Source organism: Numenius arquata, chromosome 18 (assembly GCF_964106895.1).
Source record: "Numenius arquata chromosome 18, bNumArq3.hap1.1, whole genome shotgun sequence".
In the NCBI taxonomy this organism is placed as follows: Eukaryota; Metazoa; Chordata; class Aves; order Charadriiformes; family Scolopacidae; genus Numenius; species Numenius arquata.
This window is the reverse complement of record NC_133593.1, coordinates 5,208,181-5,234,100: the sequence shown is the minus strand read 5'-3', so window position 1 is coordinate 5,234,100 and position 25,920 is coordinate 5,208,181. Positions and strand designations below refer to the sequence as shown.

Sequence of the window (25,920 nt, the reverse complement as noted above, 5' to 3'; positions counted from 1 at the left end):
TAGAAGGGGTTTGTAGCAGCTTTTTCAGGGAGGAAATTTGAGTTTCTGGCACCAAAGATACCAGACACCCTTCAGCATGGTTAAAAAATACCTTCTCGACAGAGGGGCTGGGTACCTGCTCCTCCAGGCAGAGCAATGCACCCTTTTCCACCCCAATTAGCTCCAATTTTCTAACTTTCATGCAAGGTGCATGTGGGTAATGTGCAATTTCCCCCTTGTTCCAGTACACATAGGGTAACAGTCTGTGTTTGGGGTCTGTCCGTCCATGTGAACTCAGACAGACGGACAGACACTCACCCGGCCAGGGTAGCTCTGGAGGAATTTGATCTTCTCGTAGAGCTTGATGTTGTCAGCTCTCAGGTTGTCCAGCTCGCTCTGCAGGGCATGCACTGTGTGCTGCATCATGCGGTTCTCCTGCATGGTGGGGGAGCAAGGGGGTTGTTAGCAGGGGGGCTGGGGGGAGGACAGGGTCTGACCAGGTGGGAGGCAGAAGTGGGGGTAGATTTGGTGCATCCAGCTGGGGTTCAGTCCCCTCTTAGTAATTTAAATCCCACGTCTTTGAATTAAAATTGCTCCCCAAGTAAAATTGTCCCAGCTGCCATTGAATGGGGCCCCCAGTCCTGAACCATTAATGAACCTGGTCCCTCCATGGATGAACTTGGGCCAGGGCAGCCACAGTGGCCGTGTGTAGCTTTGGGCTAAGACTTGGCCCCTACGGGAAGCACAAAGCCAACCTGCCAGCTTTAAGGAGGTTATTTTGAGCTGTATTTCAATTTGTAGAGCTGTGGGTTTTTACCCCAAGCCACATTCCCTATGTGCTTTTCTCCGGCACCCCTGCACGCTGTGCCAGGCAGCCGAGCACACCTGGAAGGCGACAGGGATTTGGACCTGTCCTTGAATTGGGGCAACACCGACGGGCTGGGGGAGCCTTTGGTCCTGCTAACAGCAGGAGGTATTTTTCTCTTGCTTGCAGCGGTGCCACCTGCGTTGTGCTGGTAGTAAATTCCCTGTAGGTCATAAAAGCAGCCAGATCCAGACTGCAAGTCCCTCAGCCCCCACCAGCCGCCCTCCCCACCAGACCTACCCCCTCCAGCTCCTGGTTCCTGGCCCGGAAGCGTTCCCTCTGGCTGGAGATGATGGAGAGGAGCGAGTCCACCTGCCCCTCAGGGAACGAGGTGCCAGGGGATGGTGGGTGACCTGCAGACAAGGCTTGGCATGAGAGATGACCCGGCAGATGTCTACCATCTTTTCATTTTTTGGGACTTATCCTGGGAATGGACAAGTTCACTCCCCAGCCAATTGCATTATCTGGGGTAACCCATGGCTGCCTTCCCATGACCCCAACCCTCCCAGTCCCTGCCACGACTCTGCGCCGTAGCTTCTGCAGCAATCGTAGCCTTAAAGAAAAAACCCAGTGTCACAACCAGCCCCTCCATAGAATGAGTAGAGTCGGAATGGACCTTAAAGGTCATCTAGTTCCAACCCCCTTGCCCTGAACAGGGACATGCACCTACTCTTCTCATCCATCCCCTCCTTACAGAATGGTCACCCCCCCCTTTTGTACTTTCTCCTCTCTCAGCCACCCCAGAAAAGCAGGAGCTGCTCACCCGCAGCCATCACCAGCTTGCAATGCCCGGGAGCCCCATTTTGTGGGTGCCCCACACATCTGCTCCCCATGGTTGGGGTTTACAGGTGCCCTGGGGGGCTGGGGTCATCCCTCCCCACTCTGCCTTCCCGGCAGCGGGAAGCATCCATGGCCAAGGAGAAATACGTCCCCGAGGCTGTGACTCAACCGGCTGCACAGAGGAGCTATTCATAGCGCAGGATGGGTGGCTGCAGGTTGTTTGGCTTGGTGGGACTGTTGCTGTGATATTGTTTATCATGTGTTTTCAAAACCTTTCAAAGCAAAAAAACAACAAAAAGAAAAAAAAAGGGAAAAAAAAAAAAAGAAAAAAAGGAAAGGAAGTGGGTTGCCTTCCAGAGGAGCCAAGCGTCGTTATTTGCTTGATTCATTTTCCCCGGCAGACCTCGGCACAGAAGCCAATGTAAAGGAAATATTTAGTTTGTTGGCCCTGGAGGGGGTTTGATGCAGAAAGAGCCGGGTGTTTGGTTCAGCCTGGGTTCACTGGCTCGGCACAGAGCCGGGCCTGGCACGTGCCCACTGCACATCTTGTGAGCAGCCAGAGGACCATCAAACCCCACCGAGCACGGAAAACCCATCACTGGCCCCAGTGAAGGACACTCCAAGCAGTGATGTCTGTGCCTGCTTAGGAGCATTCTCATGCCACCATCCCCGGAGAGGTGACCACCCTCCCCATGGCACCAGGATGGCACCTCGGCGTGTGGCCCCATCTCTGCGCCTGTCTCTCACCGTAAAACAGTGCCGTGGCCTCCTTGATGGGCTCAGGTATCTTCTCCAAGCTGGGGACGGCTGCGCCCTGGGCAGCACAAGCAGAAGGGATTAAGCATCTCCCACCCACCCAAAGGCGCCTGGTCAAAGTAAACCCCTCCTGGGTCTTGTGACCATCCCAGCACCTGCAGCCCCGTGGGAAGCATTGCTGCCAAACAGGCACGCTGCAAGGATCAAGACTAAGACAACATGGAGAGGCTGGTGTTCAACCCCCAGATCCCATCTTTTCCCCGGGAAGGAGAAGGGCTGGACGGTTCTTGGATGCCACCACCACTACCACCCCCCCCTCCCATGCCAGCACCATCCCATTGCATGGGCATGATGCAACCCTCTGCTGGGTGAGTCGAGAGAAAAAGGGAAAAAAACCAGAAAGAGGTGATAGAACAACTCCCATGCCTACTGTTGGCCCCTCCATCAGTGACGGTCAACCCCTGGGGATGTTTTAAGTGGTCCCTGTCCGCTGCTGGGAGCTGAGTGCTGTGGGTCGGGGTTACCTCTGCGTCCGGACGATGCACGGTGGACAGGGTCTGGATGGTGCTGAGGTCGTGCTCCAGCTTGGCAATGAGCTCCTTCTGGCCAGCCATGGTGGACACAGCCTCTGTCAGCTGGATCTGCAGCTCCGCACAGCGCACTGGAAAACAGAGCCGGGGCCGTCACCCAGGGGTGGCCTAAAACCCCCCAAATTTTGCCAAAGGGACACCAAAAATCTGAGAAACCTCCACCTGGAGCACTGAAGCCAATTCACAGGCACCTCATTTTCTCCCTATTTCTGGGATGAGCAGGAGGGACCCACCAGCAATCCCTGCTCTGCTCCAGGCAAAGGGGGCTGGGGTCCAGCGCACCTCATTGATGTCCCAGGGTGGGCAAATGTCCCCGGGCAGGACCAGTGCCACTTCCCAGTGCCAGAGGCAAGGTGAGCAGGCACAGCTACTTCAAATCCATCAGGAAGATATTGCTGGTGCCCTAGGGGCACCCGGCAGCATCCTGGCAGGGCAGAGTGAGGGGACCTGGAGAGAGATAAGGGGAGCTGAGCCCCCAAACTGATCCCTGGTTCTTGGCTGCACATGGAGGTGGGCTCCAGGCCGGACATCACCGGCTGCGGGTGCCGGGACAGACACAAATGGGGTGTATGGTGCCAGGAGTTGGGGTGGAGGACATCTCCCAGGAGGGGCTTAGGTGGGACCAATCCTGCCCCGAGGCTGCACAGCACCCGGCATCCCCGCTTGGCCAATTTTCCACAAACGAGCCCCTCTTTCCAGTTGCCCTCCCCCCTCCACCCCTGGAGTAAAACCCACGCCCTAAACCACAACAGGCGCTCGCCGGAATGCTCCAGGAGCAAAACAAAAGCCTCCAGTTCCCCTCGTGTAACCCCAGACCCAGATGTGAAGCAGCCGAGAGACGCGTCGGGGCCAAAACGCAGCTACAGCGAGAGGCGCGGGACCAGCACCCCAGGGCCAGCTCCTCGCGCCCTTCGCGAATCCACCCCGAAACACGGAGCCTCGGCAAGCGGGAGCCCTGTCCTGCAGCAGAAATCTACTTGTTTCACCTTTCTCCCTGGTTTCCAGCAACCCCTGGGCCTCTGCCTGGCCAAAAAAGCTGCTCAGATCCAGGTTCAGACCCCGCGTTTTGCACCGCCAGCCTCCCCGCAGGCAGGGACGCCGGACACATCCCTCTGAGCCTGGATTTCCAGGTGGGTGAAAGCTCAGGTCCCAGCTGTTCCAGTCCCTCCCTGATAATTCCCGTTGTAATTATTTCCCTGAATTCCAGACGGCTGGAAGGCAAAAATAATAATAATAATAATAATAAAAAAAAATCCTCATTTATGAACAGCCAGGGAGCAAGAAAGGCGGGGGCTGCCTGGGAAGCAGCCGCGCTGGGGGAGAAGCGAGGGCAGACTGCGGTGCCCGCGGGGCCTCCTGCCCTCTCCGAAGGCTTCAACACGAGAGGTGCAAAGTGTGTGCAGCTCAGTTCCAGCTCACCCAGTCCTGCCAGGCTGGGAGCCGCTGGAAACCATCTGCAGAAGCGGGAGTCCTTGCCTGGGGCTTGACGCCCTGCAGAGCCTGGCCAGGAGGGATGGAATCAGTGCAGAGTGATGGGGGCTTGAGCAAAGTCATGCCTGAAGCCAATTAAAGAATCATAGAATGGTTCAGGTTGGAAGGGACCCTAAAGATCATGAGTTCCAACCCCCCCTGCCCTGGGCAGGGACACCTCCCACCAGACCAGGTTGCTCAAAGACCCATCCAACCTGGCCTTGAACCCCTCTAGGGATGGGGCAGCCACAGCTTCTCTGGGCAACAACTGAACCTTCTCTGTTCCAGTGTCTCACCACCCTCACAGTAAAGAATTTCTTCCTCATATCTAATCTAAATCTTCCCTCTTCCAGTTTAAAACCATTACCCCTTGTCCTATCGCTCCCCTCCCTGATCCAGAGTCCCTCCCCAGCTTCGCTGTAGCCCCTTTAGGGACTGGAAGGGGCTCTAAGGTCGCCCTGGAGCCTCCTCTTCTCCAGGCTGAACCCCCCCAACTCTCTCAGCCTGTCCTCATCGGAGAGGTGCTCCAGCCCTCGGAGCATCTTCAATGCTACCTTCCCAGGAAGGAGGGGCTTTGCCAGTGCAAATTTTCCTCCTTTTTGTCAGAAATGCGATTCCTATGTTATTCGTAAGGGACCAAGCCTGCCTGCAGGGAAAGGAAGGTGACACATGCTTCAGACCCAATGCACAGATTTATTTTTCCCCCGCATACCTGCATTCTATAGGCCCCAAAGCAAAGGCTGAGGAAGGAGCCAGGAGCAGCTGCGATAAAGGCACAGTCCCGCTGGAGGTCAGTGTTTCCCAAGAAACTGTGAATCGCTGCTTTCTCCTGAAACATGGGTGGCCTGATGCAAAATACTTGCATTAACAAGATTTGGAAAGAAGAAAACCTCTTCCCTACGGTTAATTATTTAATTGGCTGTCTCTTTAAATTGCATTAAAATGTAATTGGGAAGCTATTACTGGCCAAACATGGGCTGTGGGGCCCAATTCTGCACAAGGCAGCTCTGATCACCGTGCAAAGGGCCTGATGCCCGGGCTGCATCGTCCCGGGAGCCGAGCAGAGGCTGACCGGGGCCAGACACTGTCCCTGCCTCCCACCCTGCCAAAAAAAACCCTCTGAAAAACCGAGCTTTGGTGTCCTGCTGAAGGAGATCCGGATGTCCTGGGAGCCTGGATCCCAGCTCCTGAGTTTCTCTCTTAAATGATCTTTTTTTTTTTGCTGAGAAAAACTCATGGTCTGAGTTTTTCACTTTGCTTAGAAGGAAGAAGGGTCACCGAAGAAATACATCTCCCCATTTTAAAGAAAGCCACATCCTTCCTTCCCTTGGGTTTCACTGCCTCGGCGTTGGGCAGTCTTCTACAGACCAACCATGAAAACAGAAAGGACTGGAACCACGTCTGACACTGAAAGCAACCAAAGTGCGTGGAGCTTCTCTCTCATCTCCCCTTCAGTATCTCTTTTCACAGTTGCTTTTTGGTGGTTTGTTCTTTTTTTTTTTTTTAATCATAACTTTCTTTTTTTCAAAGGGGCAGTGGCCACCCGCGAGCTCATCACTTCTCTTGCCAGCAACCCTTCACCTCCAGCAGCGGGCGGACGGCTCTCCCAGGACGGCAGGTCAGCTCGAGCATTGAGATCCAGCAAAAGAAAACCTGCCTTTGTCTTCTCTGAGCTGCTGCGCTGGAAAGCCCTCGCTCTGACCCCTCAGATGTGCTAATACCTCAAAAGCCGCGGAAGACGGAGAGGTACTGCAGAAGATAATGGGACAAAGGAGGTGAAGCCCTGGGGAAACTGGGATTTTAAACCGTGTATCTTTAGCCTCAAACTCCGTTGCCCCTGACTTTTGAGGTGAAGGAGAAACCGGGCCTGACATTGCCATCGCCTTATGAAGGAAAGCGATGAACTGCAGCAACTGGGCAACCAAACGCTGGCAGAGGTTGCCCGCCCTGCCTGCTGCCACACCGCAGCGCTGCTTGGCACAGGTGGGTCTGGTTTTTGCCTTGTCTGATGCCCAGAAAACAAGCAGCTGAGACCGGAACGTTACTGAGAAATACCTTCTGCTTTCCTGGGAGTTCTTGGGAAGGTGGCAGAGCGGTTGGGAGCTGGGCTATAGAGTTTTGCATGGGGCACTTGTGAAGTCCCTAGATAGCCATTGGCTGGGTGAACAATCCTTCTTGATCAGGGTTTTCTTAATTCAAATTCCCCATGACACTGATCCTAAATCCCTGAGCGTTCATCTGGCCTGTCTGGCCAATAACACAATGGCCATTAAAAAAATTTTCTGTGAACAGGTTCCCAGGAGTCTGTCAGAAGCCACCTGCAACAAACACAAGCAAGTCCCCTGTGCAACCACTGAACTTTGGCTGCCAACGGTTGAACTTGGGCTAGCACCGTAACACCACAGCCAGACCCTCCTGGGGAACCCCGGGCTTGAAGAGAAGCACCTTTCAGGACAACAACCAGCCACAAGCCTCTTCCCACAAACCCGATATGACCGACCAAATCTTTGAGTCTTTTCTGTATGCCTGACCATCCAGCCTGATGAAATGCTCAAACCAGGACACCAACATCAGTGGGGAGGGGGATCTGGCCCTCTGCAAGGAACCAACCACTTTGCAAAAGACTGGTCATCCAGCAGGATGAATAATATTGGTCAGGCTCTTGAAAAGCATCATATCCTGCCCAAAACTGAACGGGTGATTAGAAAGAACCTCTGCTCAGAGAGGATGCTGTAAAGAAGATGTCTGTCCTGGGAAGTCTGGATGTACCTCCAACAGTCCTAAACTGAGAATAAAAGATTTAGATGCATCTCACACTTTTTTCACTGTGCATAGCACCATCACTCTCGCGCTCCTCCAAAGCTGCAAGTTAAAATCCTTGTAGTGAAGATTGAGGAAAAAAGTCCCGGAGCCGCAGGCTCCCTGGGCACGTCCGCGGGGAGCTCGGAGCCCAGCAGATGTCGGGGCTCATCGGGAGCGATGTGAGACAGCGAGCCCAGCGCTGCCATGGAGCAACAGCAACTTTGACTCCTGTAACAAGCCCCAGCAATTGGACTCCCTTGGCAAATCATCCAAAATAAACAGCATCTGTTTTCACAGATGGAGAAAATTAAGACATACTAGCAACTTAGTTTGAAGTTATAAGGCCAGACATAAATAAATGAGAGGCAATCTTTCCATAAGATGGTGGCTTGATTACTGAGGATACAGACAGATGAATAAATCACCTTGGGGTGAGATGGGCTGTAACTTGCTACACATCCATGAGACTGGAGTAACTGCTCATGTGCATCCTCTGAGCCCGAAGGAAATGAGAGGTAAGTGGTATTGCTGAAGGGATCTGCAGGGCAGGAGCACACACATGGGCAGTTACTGCAAATTAGCTGATGCTCTGCAAGTTCACACCCTGATTTGCCTTATGGTAACTTTTTAATCTCCCTCCATTCCTGTCTGGCCTCCTTGGATTTACATAACTGTAAAAAAAAGAAGCAAACAAGCAGAGAAGTGATGTGGCATGCCAGCAGCTTTCTTTGAAAAACTATCCTCTCAGAAGTCAACTGAAGTGCATTGAAACCCACTACTTCAAAGGTTTTAAGACTCTTTTATTGACTGGAAGGAAGATGATGGCAAGATAGCTAAATCTTGGAGTACCTTGACATAAAGGCTGAGAAACCCAGGCACAAAGCTGGAGATGCTCTCAACACAAACATTGGTGTTTGAGCCTGCCAGGAGGAGCAGGAGCCAAGGGAAGAAGCAGGAAACTGGGTCTGCCACAAGCCCTTTGATTTTTCCACCTCATTCACCTTTCCCCAGGTTGGGCCACTCCAGTTAATGACCAAGTTGCTGTGGACAGTTGCTCAGAAGTTGAAATCGTCCTTCCCCACGCCGAAATAAATGCTAAGGCTTTTTGGCACCTCTCTCCCATGAGCCTTTTCAAGCCAACAAAGTCTCACCTCCGGTTCTACCTGATGCCAAAGCTCCCAGGTTTACACATAAACAAAGGTGCAATTTCAGGCTCTTGAAATACTTGGCATTTAGCTTTTAAGGAAGTCTGAAAAAGACAGTACTGTTATTGCCCAAAGTCCTGCTCCCCTTCCAGGAGAATCAAAGGAAGATGACTTGACTCTGTACTTTGTAGCTGAAGGGATGAGGGGGACACCATCCATATGCTGCAGATTGAGTCCTGGATGGACCAGGTGATTTTCTCTGTCCTCTTTTTGGTCTGTGAAGGTGCCAAGGAAGAAAGATCTGAGCCAAAATCCCTCCCACAACAGGAAGGTTGTCAAAGGCCTTTCAGTGTTGCACATCGCAACGGTTCTAGTTCTGTCTTGACCTTTTCATAGCATAGGACAGCACTTCTGCATGGTCCAGAGCTGCGTGGGAGTCATTCAATCTGTCTTAACATTATGCAAAGCCTTTTCCTTGGGGCCACCACTGCAGTGAGCTGTCAGCAGGCTGAGAAACAGGACAAGAAGGCAGGGAATAACTGAACATTTCTCTTCTACAAAGCATCAGAGCCCTGTCTCTCAAACCTAGCAGTCTCCTCTCAGGTGCAAACCTGTTCGGAGTTAAAGGCCAAAGAGCAGGTGGTAGCGCAAAAGCCCAGCTGAGCCATCTGCTGAGGTCCACCCCACCTTGCATAAGGCAATGAAAAATCACCAGCACCCAAAGGGCGTATATTCTTCCAAGAATCTCCCCAGAGTGAATAAAGATACTGGAAATCAAGTGCTCCAGAGATCCCACCAACACTACGGAAGTCACACAAGAACTGGGCTTTTGGGACATTTTAAAGCAACCTCCCTAGAAATCTCCAGGGAGGGAGGAAAGGTCAGTCAGCTGCAAGAGCATTCAAGTAGCCAAAATGCCTCGTTTGGGTTAGTCTGGGAAACATCTCAGCCTGCCACTTTGCTTATGAGTAGCAATCAGGCCATCCTTGTATATCACCTCTGTACCTGCCACGAGATTATTCTCTGATCAGACCTTCTGCAAGCTTTCTAAAAGGTTGAAAACAAGAAAGCAGATGAGGAAAAAGGAATGGCAACATCTCTGAAAGCCATCTCCAACTCCTAGCACAATCTACCTCGTCTTTAGCCACAGTTATCAGCCCTGGAAAAGCTTCAAGATTGAAGTGATGAGGTTGCTCTAGAGACATAGAGGCTGCAGGAGAAGACATCAAGAACCTCCAGTGACATCCTTCAGGGATGTATGGAGGTGTGCAGTCCTAGAAGGCAAGGGCTGGGACTGGCACCAGCGAAGGCAGCAAGAACAACCCTCCTCTTTTTCATTTTCATGTGCTGTCAAAAAGACAAGAAAAAAACAACACCCTGAAGCCAAAATTTGAGAGACTTCATCTGCCCAAGTGACCAAGGGTTGGGAGCACAGGGGAGAAGACCTCCTCACCCCAGCTGCCAGGCTCATTATGACACATCCTTCTTTGAGTTCCCTGCAGCCCTTTTCATCAGCGCCCTCAGATCCATCTGTAAAAGTGGCCTTAGGGAAGAGCAAAAGGAGCTACCAACCGGCAGCGAGAGGAGCGCCCGCCCGACAGCAGCTCACGGCCCAGGTCCCCGCTTTCTCTGCCAGCTGCCAGCAGAGACGGGGCAGGAGATTTCTGCTCATTCCCCTCCTTTCTCCCCCCCCCTCCCCTTTCTTTTCACATTTTGAGGGCCTGCCAGGAAGGGAAGGTTTGAAGGATTTCTCCTTCCCTTTCCTCCTGGCCCAGCCACTCCAAAATAAACAGCCCCCAGCAAAGAAACACAGTTCTGCTTAATAAATCTACCCTGCAAGGATAGAGATTTCATAGAAGAAGGGATTATTTCCAAGGGTTCGAAGATAATTACATGGGTAACTAGGAAGAGTTCAAGAAAACAGTTTGAATTTTCTTATCAGTTTCCCATAGCTCGGAGCAAAAAGAAAATAAAATGCTCTGCTGTAATCAAATCATGTTTTCTGAAGCCCTCTGTTGGCAAGTGCTCAATTTTTTCACCACTTCCATTAAAACAGAAATACTTAGAATAAAATGATAGCATTTTGGAATGGAAAGAAGTGGGGCCCAAAAGCGCCACGTCAGCTGCTCACAGTGTCTCCTTACCTGGCGGGAACAAGACGCCATGTGAAAAAATACCCCCTTTCCCACTGAAAAACAAACTACCTCTCGCTGGCGGCGGGGCAGGAGCGGGCCCTCGGCCAGTACCCGTGGCACTGAGGTGCTCACCTGGTGCTAACGTATTCCTGCACCTACGGACACAACAAACGAGGATTTCTCCCATTAACTCGGCAAATGCCCGCCGTATTTCCTACGTAAAGCCTCACCCTTGTGACAGCATCTATCTCCAGAAGCAGCTACTTGCCAGCAGGAACAGTGGTGACATCCCGATATGTCCCAGTGCTGACCAGTAAGGGTCTATGGGAACACACGGCACACACTTCTCCTTCTGAAAAGGAGATTTTCGACATCCTTTTGAAGGGCTACCAATAAAGCTATCATGGAAGATCCAACTACCTCCATGGATGACCATAAGTATCTGCTCCTGACTTCTGAGATGCACCCTTGTGGTTCTGGTTGCCTTCCTAGATGCCTAAAAATAAACTTTTGGGAATTCAGGCTTGAGAGGACAGCCTGGTTTTATCCCCAAGCCTGGTTCTATCCTCGATTCATGCTTCTGAGCTACAATGAACCCTCTCCAGCCACTTCTGTACCAGGTCTGTGCTTTCACAAGCACAACGGATCTGTTGCTTATGACCACGTGTGTGACTCTAGTAGTTCAGTGCCGACACCACCATACCTAAAGAAAAGTGCAGGTAAATACACAAATTAACCAACTCGAGTCATAGCACTCTAGAAGTGTAGATGTTTAGTATCAAGCCTAAAATGATCAGGGTCAAATGATACAAGATAATGCCATTTATAGCAAGCAACAGTTTGAACAGTCATTAAATAGTAGGGGGAGAAAAGAAGTGTTAAACCTAGAACCTTTACATCCTGTGGAACAACCTGTCACAGACATTTCAAAAGCAGAAACCACACATTTATTATAAAGGCATTAAATAGCATTTCCGATATATTTTGAAGAGGATGCCACCCACTCCTGCAGAACTAATCAAAGCCAAAGATGGCAAAGGCACACATCGAGCAAACACGGACTTGGGGGAAGGTCTACGCTGCAGCAGGGTCTGGAGCGTGACACCAGCGGGATGGATCTCGGCACGGGCTGGGAGGGAGGGAACACGCTGGGAAAGCCCAGCCCGACTCCCCAGGACAGACTTTCTAGGACAGAACCACAGCAAATTTCCAGCCTGGCCCTCCAGAACTCCTCCTGCCACGCTAAACAGACCACAATCAACGGGAAAGTCACCCTAGGAGGAGGCACACAACACACGCGCTCACAGCCTGGTAGGAAAAAGATGTTAAGATATGCACTGCAGGAGATGACGTAAATAAATGCAGGTCCCTCAAAACAACCTGTAATTCACAGTTCAAAAATCAGACGCGAGCACGTCAGGTAAAACAGCAGCGCACAGGCAAGTGCGCACACACACACTCACACACACCCCCTGAAACACACACGCTCTACCTGACACCCGGAGTGTTCCAGCTAGAGATTTATTCTACCAGTTTTTAAAATGTAACTCCGCTGATGGGTTACCACATCTGCTCCTTACCAAACTTCAAACTCTACACTCTGTAGGTACGGAGCATATTTACAGGAACAACATCTCCTAAGGCACTAGAAGAGGATTTATATAAAGTATCTGTAAAAATAAACAGTGAGCCAAATATCTGGGAAAATCCTTCTACATTTTCATTGTCGAACCTAAAACATTTCTGACCTCAGACAATGCCTTTAATCTAATTTTTTAAAAATTAGCTAATATATTGTTATGGAGCTCAGAACAAACCCCCTTTGCAGTCTCAGACCCAAAATACGTCTTTTCTGTCCATGAAGCCAGGTGTCCACCTCCCGTGGACTGCAGCAGGAATCATCACACTTGAATTCCACTGAAAAAAGGATACAGGTTGGAGAACTGACACTTCAATGTTTGAGGTATGGAAAACACTTCCACCCCCCTAGACACTGGTGTACAAAAAATAAATTTTCCTCCCCCGGACAGGCACAAATTCCCCCCAAACCCAGCCCCTTCACGCCCCTGGCCACCACTGGAAGAGAACCACAATGTAAATGTTTGCTGCTTGGACTCAGGTCTCACCTTAATAAAAAGACAGCCCACGCGTAATTGTGTTTGTATAAAAGATATTTACTTCAATTATCACACCTAGGGTGCTAGTGAATAATAATAATAATAATACATCGTGTGAGTTTCATACAGTGATATTGCTTCTCCATATCATATAGGGACCGTTGTACAGTGCTGAGAACAAACATTATATGGCTAACCAAACAAAGACAGAAGAAACAATGCCATTCTGCTGACGGAGGGAGCGCTGCCCTGCTACTGCCAGCCATATAAACTCTTACTTTTTATGTTTAAACAAATACCAAGAAATAAAATGTTACAAAAGATGAGTCACAGCAACACAACGTGGGCTTCTCAAAGCTACTTGTACAAAAAAAAAAAATAAAATGACACTTTTTTTTTTTTTTTTTTGGTCAATTGGGTCTTTGTGAGGATCTTTTTTTTTTTTTTTTTAAATCTGTGATTGTGAATATAACAAACAAGCTCTAAAAACATCTAAGACTTAGTGCGTTACAGAAAAAATATAAAATACTGCTAAAAATGTAAGACACCACAATACACTGGGGTAAAAACTGAGCTTATTATTAAAAAAAAAAAAAAAAAAAGTTCTCAGGAAAAAGTACACCACTTTCTGTTTGAGTTCATCTTGTGCTGTGTTAGTAGTCGGGGCATTTCAAAGGTCTGCCCATTATCATGGCAAGTAGTTATTGCACAAATGCAAAGAGTTAAATTTTTTAATTAAAAAAAAAAAAAAAGAAAAGGGACATGAGGGAAACAATTAAGAGAAAAAAAAAAAAAAAAAAAAGAACATATTCCCCCCCCAACCAGCCTCCATCTGCTTTGGAATTAATGTCCAAATTGGTACATGTGACATTCTCGCAGCATTTCCAGCGAGTGGGGCGCACGGTGCCCGCTTTCGGAAAAAGGAAGGGTAGAAAATGCTTTTCAACACCGAAATGCATAGAGTATTCTGACAGGAACAACCTTTTTGTTTTGCAGAGGTTATCCAATAGTTACCATAGGGTTTGTTTTGTTTCATTGGGGTTTTTTTGTTTTTTCTTTCAGACTACGCCAGAAGGAAAGAACCTCACGTGGGAAATTCATCTGATGCTTGGTTTTGCTTTTTTTTTTTTTTTTTAAATTTTTTTTTTTTAGTGGGACACCCTCGAAAGGCAAAAGTGCAAATCTGCTTCCAAATCCACAGAAGTGGTGATGTGCCCTGCAACTCGCTCAGCACCTTCCCTTCCCTGCCCGCCGCCGGGTTCTGCCGTGGAGCTCGGGGCAGGGGGTGGGGGGGGATCGGGGGCCCTTCGCACCGTCCCTCCTGCCCCGACACCGGCTGCCCCGCGCCGAGCGGGGGCAACTTCTAGCGCGGCGCTTTGCAATTTGGCCAACGCAGCTTTTTCTCTCCCCCCTCGCTCGCCGAGCGTTAACCCGGCCAGGGAAAGCCTGTCTGAACACGCTTCCACGCTGCAAGAAAACTAACCAACTCCTCCGTGACAACGATCAACGCACAACGTGTATTTCCAGAGTTCACACCAGGAAAAGTTGCTGCTGCACAAGGTGGTTTTGTTTTTTTTTTCTTTTCTTTTTTCTTTTTTTTTTTCCTTGACCAACTTTGAATGAGAAGAAAATCAGCTCTGAATTCAGAAATTCAAACATATGCCAACAAAGATGAACATCACAGGAAACCAGTCTCTCATTTTAAATTAACACTCGAGTAAATCACAATGTACTTTGACAAAGGGGCACTGCATCTTCATGAAATTCTCAGTAGAGGCTCTAGGAGGCTAAGGGTATTTTCTCTCTCTGTATACTTTAAGTCTCTTCTCTCACAACTGAGGCTTCTTATTCTCAGTCCTAAATTATTTTAAAAACTATTTAAATAATATTATTTATTAGGCATTTAGATAAAATACTTTTTTTTTCTTTTTAAAAAAAAAAAATGATTGCTCTAGGAAACACAACAGGGGCACAATGATATGGATACTCCGACGAGCCGACACCACCCCGCTCCATCGCTAGGAGAGCCCAAACTTTCTCCAACGTCCGCTTAGGGGATATGCATACTCCTGTTGTGTTTGTATCAAACAAAAACGAACCTCAAAAAAGAAACTGTTAAAATTAATCTCATAAATAGGAAACACTAGATTGTTTCCCCTAATTACAAACCACCTTTATATGTTTCACCTTATGATGCTGTAGAGAGAGCAAGCTTGAAAAATAACACACGAGGGCTGGTAAGGGCTGAGGATGCCGGTGGGTGAAAGCCTGTTCTTTACAAAACCGAATGAAGACTGGAATGACTTTCGGGTGCCTCGGCACCCAGAGACAGCGCGGCTCTGGGCACGGAAACGAAGACAGCATGTTCTAGCGATGGCACAAAGGGACACGGTGGCAGTTAGCGATGGCTGAAGTCCACAAGTGTTTCTTGAATGCCGAGACCTACGAGTATGCGGGTGAGACTGAGCCTTACGAGCACAAACGCCGCCGGGCAGTGGTGAACCTTCTAACCCCAGACCCTACCCTGCTGCTGGAGCCAACCCAGAGGGGTGTATTTATTTAATTTTCCCCAGGAACCTGAATTCTCTTAAACTAGAGCTCGCGCTCGCCTGCGTTTGGTGGCCGGGACAGGAACCTCCGAACGCAGAACGAGGATTTCTATTGCACAAAGACTGGACGCACAGTGTTTGAAGTGCTCGTTAGCCAAGGGGCAACTCACGTCGGGCCACTGAAACGCTCCTCGGCCGGTGTCTGCTTCCCCTCACCCCCGAATGAAAAGCGGCTGTGAATGCTGCAACCTCCGTCACTGTGCTTTAGATTATTCTCCATGAAGAGATTAGGATATAAGGCACATAGCTTTCCAAGTATAGAAAGTTTGTTAAATAGTAAATTTTAGGAAAGTAGCAAAACCTAAAAACTTAACGGGAAATGTGGCAACACACAGCATTTTGATGACACGCCTACTGAATGAAAATAAAATAGTTCCAAGCTAAACTAAAATCTTTCCCCCCCACAAAAAAACACCGATTCATGATCTCCATCTCTCCGGAGGAGGCGAGAAGGAAACGGAAGCCCTGACCAAGGAAACGAAAAGTCCGATACAGCTGTGACCTCGCTTATTCCCCACACACCTCCTTCACGAACCAGATGCTTAAGTACTCCCTGTACAGCCTGTACTCGCATCCAGAGGTAACTAGGTACTTTGGAAACACTTTTAAAGCTAGTAATAATTTACCCACATATAAATAATACATCAAATTAGCACTAAGGGTCTGATGTAAGCTAACAAAAGCCAGAGAAATCTGATTGAAAGACTGAATCTAGAAAATATTTTTTGTAGTTACTTGGAGAGAAGATTGTACTTCAGAGAAAGTCAAGTGCCAAGTTTTATTCCTTCGCTTGAAAACACAGGTACTCACCTTCGAAAAGGAACTGCCTAACAGAGAATTTCTATTTCATTCCTAAGAATACTTGAATTTTCAGCTTAGGGAGAGCAAGAACGAACTGCTTGCTTTAATTTGATACTTGGCTTAATTTACTGATCAGATGTTTTTGGAATTATTTTAAATATGTCTTTACTGTTCACCTTCCTGCTGCCCATAGATACAGCAGAGTCTATTTCACATGTGGAAATATCTGGCGTATTCACTCCCTGCAGGCTGTACCGAAGGAAAACCTCCAGCCCAACCGTCACAGGATGTTGCAGGCGAGGTCTGACCCTTCCTTTCAAATTGCTTGGCTTTTGCACATCTCAGACCCTTGGAATTATTCTTATGTATTCTGAACATGATCTTCCCCCTCCTGGTGAGCTAAACCTGCGTCCTGCAAACAAGCCGATCCCTCAGGATGGCCCATCCCCTCTTTACAACAGGGAACTTCTCTGACAAGTGGGAAAATGGCATCCTCTAAGCACTAAAACACGTATTGGTTTTAAGCCCTCACTCACCTACGCCCCAAACGATCTCACGAATTTGGCTGTAGCGATTCTACCGCACCGTTAAGACCAAACACGCAAACACTACTTATACAGAGGAGCTTTTCCATACCGGAATCATGTACATACACGTATTTAACAACTCCTAAAAACGCGTACGAATTACCCGCATAGACAGAAGAGGATAACACAACTCAACGCCGTTATTCTTGCTATCAATAGAGAGATTGCGCTGTTATGAACGTTTACCACAGAATTACACAGTAACTATGCAAAAAGCAGGTATGTCACCATAACAGCAGGAAATTCCTGGCATGACTCTCCATTTCCAAGGATCTTTGGATGAAGATTGTACTACGTAGTACGAATACCTCTAAAATTCAAACAAAAAGTCAAAGACGTGACATCATGGGGACTTCGGGCATCTACCTTTGCTGTCCTGTTTCCTGCACTATTTCGGTCTGGTTAAGAACTCAGTCATTCTCTGCACTTGGCTGTTTCAAAATATAAAGAAACCAAAATGATACCATGAAACCAACAGTTTTAATGTTAAGAAATCTACAGAACTGTGGCAGAAATCTACTGACATGACTGTGAGTAAAGTAAAGCAAGCTTGAAAAATGGCAGCAGTTCTCCTTCACAGGATAGCTGGACAAGGAAAAATACAATAATCTTATTAATTTTTTAAAAGGAGGCATTTCCTTTTAATGCACTTTAGTGCCAAAACATGTTTGTGAATAGCGATGAAAATCAAGCCCCGGGAAACAGATCAGTTTTTTTTTTTCCATTCACAAAAGAGCTGTAGAAATGCAGAGTTCAGAGATGGGCAAGGACTCTGGGTCTGACACGGAGTGCCCTGGTCTTGGGAAAAGCAGGTGTGATGCCTCCATCAGTCCTCGGCCGTACCAGAGGACACGAGTGAGGGGGCACACTAATAAAAGTTCAGCTTTTTTCAACTGCAAAATGACCTTACAACGAATAATTTATATTAAATATGCCACAGTACCACTTGGCTGGGGGGGTAAATCATCCCTGAGGAGAGAGATGGCACCACTTACACACCTATTTTTAAGGCTTTTTGAAAACTTAAGTGCACAGGCCTAATGCTAACCTTCTCCAAAGGATAAATTTCATCTTCAGAGCATAAAAACTTTTTATCCTTGCATATTAATAGGGTAGGGTATAGTACATGACCTGGTCATGTAGGACAAATCAGTCCCTAGACATACCTTAAAGGGCTTTTCTTGCTATAAAGTTCATTACTAACTATATTTTATATACGGCATAGTCGATATATCCCATAAAAGGCTTGGGGAGGAAAGAACAAATCAGTGAAATAATATTTCTACATTTTAGAGTTCAAAGATGTATGTGAAGGAGACAGGGACCACTAAGTCACTTTTCAAACTAAGAAAGTTGAACCAGAAAAGAAATTCAGGTCTTATGCTTCCCATGCCAGTGATTCTCCTTGCAATTTAACACTCTCCAGCAAAATTTAAAACTGCTGGAAAAAAAATAATCTTTTGTTTGTACAGAATTCTAAAATCCTGTCTTTCTTAAAAAATAAGTTGATTGTATATGCAACGCAAAGGAAGAAAACGTTGATGTTCAAACAGTGGGGCAAGAGAAGTGCAAGGGGAGAGCAGCAGGGCAAGGTAGGAGTGAACCGAACACTGCTTTGCAGCTCTTTTATCTGTGTGAGTTAAATTTAAGACTATGAGGCCATGAGCAGCTTGTCTCATGGGGGCCAAAACTGCCACCCGCTCACGGGAAAGGCTTGGTTTGGTTTTAGTGAAGGTTAAATGCAGCCCCCACCTAAGAACCAACTTTTCTTCTGCTCCTCCTCCATTTCTGATAGTCTCCAGGAAAGGCTCAGAGCTCAGCCAGACACAGTGGCTCCAAGACAGAGAACACCCCAGGGTACCAACACTGGGGGAAGAAGAAAGAAGAGAGAATTTTAAAAATTCACTTGTTGGAAAGAGACACGAATGAAGCAAAAATAGTGCCCTCCACCTGCGTGTTAAAAATGTCACCACTTTTACTCCTGGTTTGCAACAAATTGCTAAGATTACTGATCTCTCTGCATCCTTGCTAAAGGCACTGGTCCAGATTACCACGACTTTTCAGTTTAAATAAACTATTTTGGATTCAAGTGCAATGAAGTGTCCAAAACCAATTACTTTTTTTCGTATATTCTCATAATTTATATAGGGTCAAAATATGGGGGTTTTCCCTATTTCTAACCTGCCCTGTTTTTGCCAGTAGCATTGTTACTTCATGAAAGTTTTAAGAATACTTGAAATTAATAATTTTAAGATGGAAAATGACAGACTTCTGACGGTAGCTGTGCTAGTGGGGACTGCAATCACTGTTCGCATTTTCCATTACTTCATTACAGTATTTTGTCAGATTTCCCTCAATCCTATTTTATGTGAATTTATCAGCTTTGCAGTTTGAATTACCACCGGAATGATGCACTTCTCTAATTTACTAATTCTCCCATTACAGGACTGAAAAATAGCAACTTTTAAATAATTGGATCAGAGAGTATTGCATAGAATTCTGTCGTGTTCATGAACCCCCTTTCTCTACCCCATTCCATATGAACAAGTTACATAAAAATAATGCAAAGATCCTTCACCTAATGAGAAAGGCACATACATTTTTTTTCTTTTTAACTGTAAGACAGATCTTTCCTATTATAGCTAGGACTTTATTACTAAAGGACTCACTAATTCATGATATGGGCAGAGTGCACTGATACAGGCTCCTTTAAAGAGTGGCTCTATTTATAGGCATTTTACAGATGAATAAATAAAATGGTCAAATTTTATGGCATCGACAGCGACTGTAATTAAATGTGTTTCTGCCAATAAATGTGCAATTTTGTTGTCTGAAATCCGTACCCTCAAAAATGGAAGCGTATCGACAATCCCATTGCCTGACCCCTCTGCCAAGAGATACTCTGCCCTTGCTTTTAGCAAACAAAGTACTACACTTTTTTCCTTCCCTAACTATCCAGAGAAAAGAATCAACGATTGTAACTGCAGTATAAAAGTATTTCTGTTAAAATAGCCTGGGTGCTTCATCCACAGCTTTAGTAAGAGCATGGAACTGGAAACAGAGAGAGAAAATAAAAATGCTTTTAAAGAACCTCAGGAAAAAAAACAGACTCTGGTGTTACAGATTTTCTGAAAACTGCCTGTGCTTTTATCCGCCAGGAAAAGAAATGCTGTCAGTGAGGGCTCTGCCACGCTCCGCACTCCACAGAGCGGCTGCCCCGGGAAGAGCCCATCACACGCGCTGAATAACGCCTTTTCCCTCCCCGTGTCATTAGTGACCCAAGAGGGTAAAAATTTCTTCTCCTCCAATTTTTTATCCTTTTCTTTGAATTACGTAAAAAAAGTTATTCCGATATGCATTTTCCTAAAAGGGTTACTTCCAAATGCCGCACTTGATCAGGAATATAGCGAAAATCTTTCAGTGTTGCTGAAGTTCAGACTCTAAAGCGGGGAGGTTTGGAAAGCCAGTAGGTAACTCATCTCCAACACGAGAATCTCAGCAGTAGTTCAAGCTAATCCGTTTTACTTTCCACCGAAAGAGAAAAGCAGCTGTGACCTTGGCTAAAAACGGGGAACAAACAGCTGGGGACATCAACGAATGAATGGGGAGCTCAATCTGAGGGCGTCCGTCTGCCTGTGCCCTTAAAAAAGGTGGTCACTGAGGAACCCCAAGTGACTCCTGGCAGGACGGCCCAGGTCACCCCAATAGCATCTCAGCAGGCTAATCCACATTCAACGCAGATCATTAAATATGAAACAACAAAAGGAGCTAAGCCATTAATAAAGTGCCAAAAATATAGGAAATACTGACAGCATTTTATTTGATTAATTTTATAATAGATACCAATGACAACCCTTGGCAGGATGGAGTGACTTCTGACTTACGAATGCTGTCTTTATCCAGCAAAATTACATGACTCAAATGTAATAATGGAGCTTAGAATTAACAGTTAGTGTTATAAAAGAAAGATTTCCTCTAGGGCAAGCTACAGATATGCTTTTTAAAAATCATTACAGCACTAAAAACTGGGCAGACGCTAAGGAATCCTAAAGAACTAGTGGAAAACTGAAGAGCAAAACAAAAATAAACAGAAAAAAAACCAAAAAGAAGATACAAGTTTCAAGGCACTTACGTATTGCTTATTAAGAAGAGAGATTGACCTTAAGTGCTGCATTTGCGTTCAACCTGTGAATACAGTTCTGCTGTCGTATAATGCAGCAAGAGCTCTCAGTAAGCATCATGGAATGCAATCATATAGACACAGGCACAAGAACAGTTTGGGGAATATTAATTTAAAAAAAAATAAATTGTCAAACAGAAAAAGAACCCCTCACTATCGAGAAAGCCGAGAGTAACCACTTGACTGCATCAAGCATCTGGATCTCAAATCAGCAGACAAGGACAGTAGAAACAGACTGGCAAGTGTATTGCCTAGAATTCATTAAAAAAACCCAACCTGAACCAAACAACAACGAAGAAAAAAAAATAAAGAACATAAGAAAATATCGGCATCTTCTAGTCAGAAGTTTTTTTGCTTCTCGGCTGAAGATGCATCTTGTTATGACTTGCATTAAGGTATGTGTACTTTGACCAGGACGTGCGCTTATCGATGGAGCTGTGCTTTGTAAGTCAAACCAGGACACTGTACAGATACAGAGAGGTCACACTTTGCTTCACCACGTTATTTCCCTCGCTGGCCGTTCCCGCGGACTAACTGCGCTCCAGATAAGAAGCCGTAACCGCTTCCAGCACGTGCCGTCACAGACTGGTATCTGTTATTACAAATCGTCTCCTCAGCTCGTAACAGAAAGGGGCAGTTGCTCTCTCTGTTTCTCAATTTTAGTTTTTGCATCACAAGTCCCCAATTACCCAAGGAGGTATCCTGAAACAGCTAGCAGTAAAAATAGGAAATAAATCCCTGCCTTTCAGCCTCCTAGAGCCTTCTTTTCTTAATCATGAAAAGGATTGATTTTTAGTGTACTGATTCTTAATTTGTGAAAACTTGCGCTAAGTGCTGCTGTTGCACGGTAAGAGACTGTAAATGAAATACATAAGTTCTAAAACATCATGCAAGAAATGTGGTTTCACATCTTACAGTCAAAAATCCTACTAATGAATTAATACAAGCACACTGAGGTGTAATATTGGGAACATACCTTTAAAGTCGGAACTCCTCTCCCCATCCCTCCCTCCCCCAAAATCAGAAAAAGTAATATTAATTAAACTTAAGAAGTAATGAATGCACCATTAAAGTGTCATCAAAAAGATGCTGACCTAAGACAAAAGTTCAATGATACACAATACGGTCAAAAAGTCTTCAATCAATAATATACAGTATGACAACTACATCTTGTAAATTATACCCAATACTGCCGGCAGTCTATCCCTCTAAAGAATATTTGCCCCCTTTCATCCCTTCCTAACAATCAGATAATAAAATACAGCACCTATAAATAAGCAAAAAAAAATTATATATATATATATTTATATATATATATATATTCCGAAATCATCTATTGTTAGTTTTAAAGATATGGCAATAAAGGAGTCTAAATTAGCAAACTTGTAGAAGCCATAACTGATAAAACAGCTTATTGAAAAAAGGTGGCAGTAATGCACTCTATGTGTGCACAAGTACGTAAGAAAATACACAGACGTATAAAATTGCACGCACACACTCACGCACACACATCCTTCCACACACCTCTATGCTCACGCATATACATATAGACAACAGGAGGAGTTAGAGACAAGTTAGAATTTGATTTGTACTTTGATCAGCCCTAACCTGTGCATAAAATAATGGAAAAAGGCTGTATTTCTGCAGGGCAGAATGGTCTAGACTGGGACTCGAGAGCATGAACGTTTTGGTTTGGAGTCTGGGCTATTTCCGTCCCGGTAAGAGCCCGTCTGGTCATTGCCATGTACTCTTTATCCACGCAAAAATAAGCTTCCCACAACTAAAACGTATTTAAAATCAGTGCTTGCGGTGGGAAGAGAGTCAGTAAATGGCCACCAACAGCAGGAAAAGTTCTTTATCTGAGGCAGCTCCAGTCCCCTCTTAGTGGTGTGTGACAGCAATCGTACACGTGAACTACACTTTCATCGATTCCAGGAAAGCTGAATATTTCAGGTTACAGAATACGTCCCCAAAGTAGCAGGCTGAAATGTTACTGGCCAACATTTTTTGAGCGATCTGTCTTTACTGAAAGGAAATTCTGTACACTACGAACCAAGTGAAATGATCAAGTACATGCTGTTTCTAAGTTGTCTCCTAAACCTCCTAGATATGAGGTCTGATCAGCGTGCTCTGTGGTTAGAGGTTAAAAAGCAGATTATAAAATACCTAGATTCAGATTTTTTTTTTTTGTCCTGATTTGGCCTAAAATGGAGTGTATTAAACAAATTCTGGTCTGCAAAAGACCAGAATCAGTTAAAGCTATGAAACAATGTGCACTACGTGTCAATATTCTATTTCACTTACAAGAAAACACTAAGTCAGCTACCACAAATTAAGATATTTTCCTGATGTGACTTTTTTTTTTGTTTTGTTAAAAAATATGTGGAGTAAATGTGTTTTTTTTTTAATTCAAAGTTTCAAACAACAAGATTCTTTTCTTTTCTTGAAAATATGTAGGAATCCAAACTAGTGTGTTTAGAGTCGGTTGACTGTGCAATCTCTTAGTGGCAACTGAACAGCTACAAAAAACTTTCTTTTTTTTTTCTTTTTTTTTTGAAAAATCTCCCCTTTTTTCCTGGTTTAAGAAGATAATAGTGTATTATCGCTCTGTAGCCATTAGATGGCAGATAAAAAGCCCCCTTTTAATATGTGGGTTTGATTTTTTTTTTTCTTTTTTTTCTGTTTTTCTTTTTTTAAAGCCCACACCAAAGAGGAGGGCACAAGGCAAAGCTGTATGAGTTATTCCAGAAATTGTGGAAATCACTTAGGGCAATAATAAAAACACTTCAGGGTACAAAAAAGCTTGACTACACATTTCAGTTTTCTTCCTCGAAAACACAAACATAAATTGGGCTTAACGCTCCTTTTTGTTTTCTATATGCACCTTGGCCTATGGCGTTTTTGCCCTGTGGCCCGCAGGGCGGTTAAGTGCGCAACACAATAAAACCAGTAGAGGTCCAGTTTCACTTCCCAGCTCTCCAGAGTTGGGCGAGTTTAATCTCAAAACTCCCACTCGACGGCCTCTTCTCGACTCGCGGCCTTCTCCAAGCGGTGGATGATGTTGTTCAAGTTTGCCGCTTTCTTTTTCCTCAAGGAGCTGTCTCGCGTGTTCCTGGAGCTCGCCGCCTCGGAGAAGCCGAACAAGCTCTGAAGGGAGTTGGCTTTCTGCGAGCCTGTGGCCGGCGTCGAGCTCGTACTTGGCACACTGGAGATTTTCTCTGAACTTTCTTTTGACTTGTAGGAGCTCTCCCCTGTAAGGACTGAGGTGGAGGCAGCTGAGGTAGAGGCATCCCCTTCCGTGGCAGAGTTTGGCAGTGTCTCCAGAGCTTCTCCCGGGCGCTGCGATGCCGGCGGAGAGCCCTGGCGCGGTGCTCTGAGCCTGCCCTCGTCGTCGGTGTCCTCCAGGCTCTCCGCCTGGAACGGCTCCGCTTTCTCCGAAGACCTGGCGCCTTGCAGTGCCTCTTCCCCCGCTTCAAAAGCCGACTCCGCTGGCCCTCCCTGAGACTTTGTGGTTGCATTGCTGTACTCATCCGCCTCCGGGCCACTGGGCTTTCCTTCAGGTGGGCCTTCTGCGTCCACGCCATCGCAGCTGTCTCCCTCTGAGCTGTGAGCCGCCCGGCTGCTTCTGGCAGAAGGAGAGTCGCTCGACCCAGCCTGGCTCTGGCTCCCGGCTTGGATCTCCTCGATGAACAGCTCCCGGCGGATGCGAGACCTAGGAGAGAAGGGGAGAGGGATGGTGAGTCTGCTGGGGGGGAGCCTCCCTGCTTGACCAGATCCGCCATTCCAAACACCCTTCCATTAGGCGCCATTTTGTCTCGGCCTCAGGGAAGCCGCACCAAGCTGGGTCACTGTAAGCCCTCACACCCTCAAACCCAAAGGGCTGACTAAAAAGGCATTTGGGAGAACATGAAATATTGCTCTTAATTTCATTTTCCCTGGCCACAGCCTGCCGTGCTAGAAGGGATGCAGGCAGCAAACCCCAGGCTGCCCCGGGGCTCCTCCATGGTCTGGCGGGGGGCAGGCAGTCACAGCCCGGGTTCTGAGCAGATAAACCATTTCTGGTAACTTCTGCAGCGCTCAGGGTGGAAACTGAGCCCTCTGACTTCAACCAGGATTTATTTTGCGTGTTTATTGTGAATCTGATGTTGATGACTGCCCCTTCTAGTAAGCACGGCAAGCATTATGGAATAACACAAAAATATTAACTTTATGCAGATAACCATTGGTGAAAGCCAATGACAGATCACCTACCCTTTTTTGCAAGTTTAAATTAAGTAACATTCATAATTGTGTGCTCAATTTTTAGAGCACTGGACATGGTTTAATGGACAGAGATGAAAGGCTCTGCAGTCTCCCATTCCCATTAAAAGTCTGACATCAGAAAGGTAAAATTTTACAATACACTGGACCAGAAAAGGGATGATTTTAAAAATATGAATACATTTCCAGTAGATCCAGAAGAAAATGTCTTGTAAATACAAAACAATTAAGATTCCTCTAGAAATGAGCCACAATTTGCCTAAACCAAAAACAAGCAAGGAAAAAATCTGGACAACCCCCTTGGTGTTCTCCTGGACACCAAGGAGAAAAGAAGATGAAACCAAGTCCGTTGTTCTGAAACTGCTCTGGGGAAGCACAGCCTTTTGACAGGTTGTCAGTCTGTGAGCCAGTCTGACTTCTGCCTCATTTTTTATTTAAAAAATCAATTTCAGAACAGGGGTAGTGACAAGGCAAGCAGTGCATTTCAAGGGAATTAATGCACTCCATGTGTGGTTAAAATTGCCTGGTGTGCCACCTTGTGCCTCCTAGTACTTGAAGCGTGCAATAAATACCCCAAACACACTACCTTTGCCATTTAACTTGTTTCTTCCTCCCTCTTCCTTCTCTGTTTAGGAGCTCCCCATATCCTCACAAGTGTAGAACAGTTTATGAAAACATCTTAGGGTCTATGCTAACCCTTTCTCTGTCCTGCCCTGTCAGCAGGAGATGTTATGACCACTGTTCAGGTCGTCATTTCCAACCAAGAGGGAGTCTCAATGACCTGTGGTCAGGGACTACAGACACAGGGGGAGCTTAGCAAAACCTTTATTTTTCAGAGTGAAGA

At 46.4% G+C, this 25,920-nt stretch overlaps 1 protein-coding gene across 9 annotated transcripts in view; it reads right to left on the bottom strand.

The window, feature by feature from the left end:
• CUX1 (cut like homeobox 1) overlaps positions 1–25,920 on the bottom strand; it is a 278,806-nt gene that overhangs the window by 10,778 nt on the left and 242,108 nt on the right. For 5 of the 9 annotated variants that reach the window (XM_074160647.1, XM_074160648.1, XM_074160652.1 and 2 more), the window contains 4 exons: positions 2,905–3,041; positions 2,372–2,438; positions 1,085–1,197; positions 298–414 (listed from right to left, as the gene is read on the bottom strand). In XM_074160647.1, the coding sequence (XP_074016748.1) occupies positions 298–414; positions 1,085–1,197; positions 2,372–2,438; positions 2,905–3,041 (434 nt within the window). Of the gene's footprint in view, positions 1–297; positions 415–1,084; positions 1,198–2,371; positions 2,439–2,904; positions 3,042–23,189; positions 24,529–25,920 lie in introns of those variants that run through there. The other 4 variants (XM_074160646.1, XM_074160642.1, XM_074160643.1 and 1 more) reach the window with 1 other exon arrangement.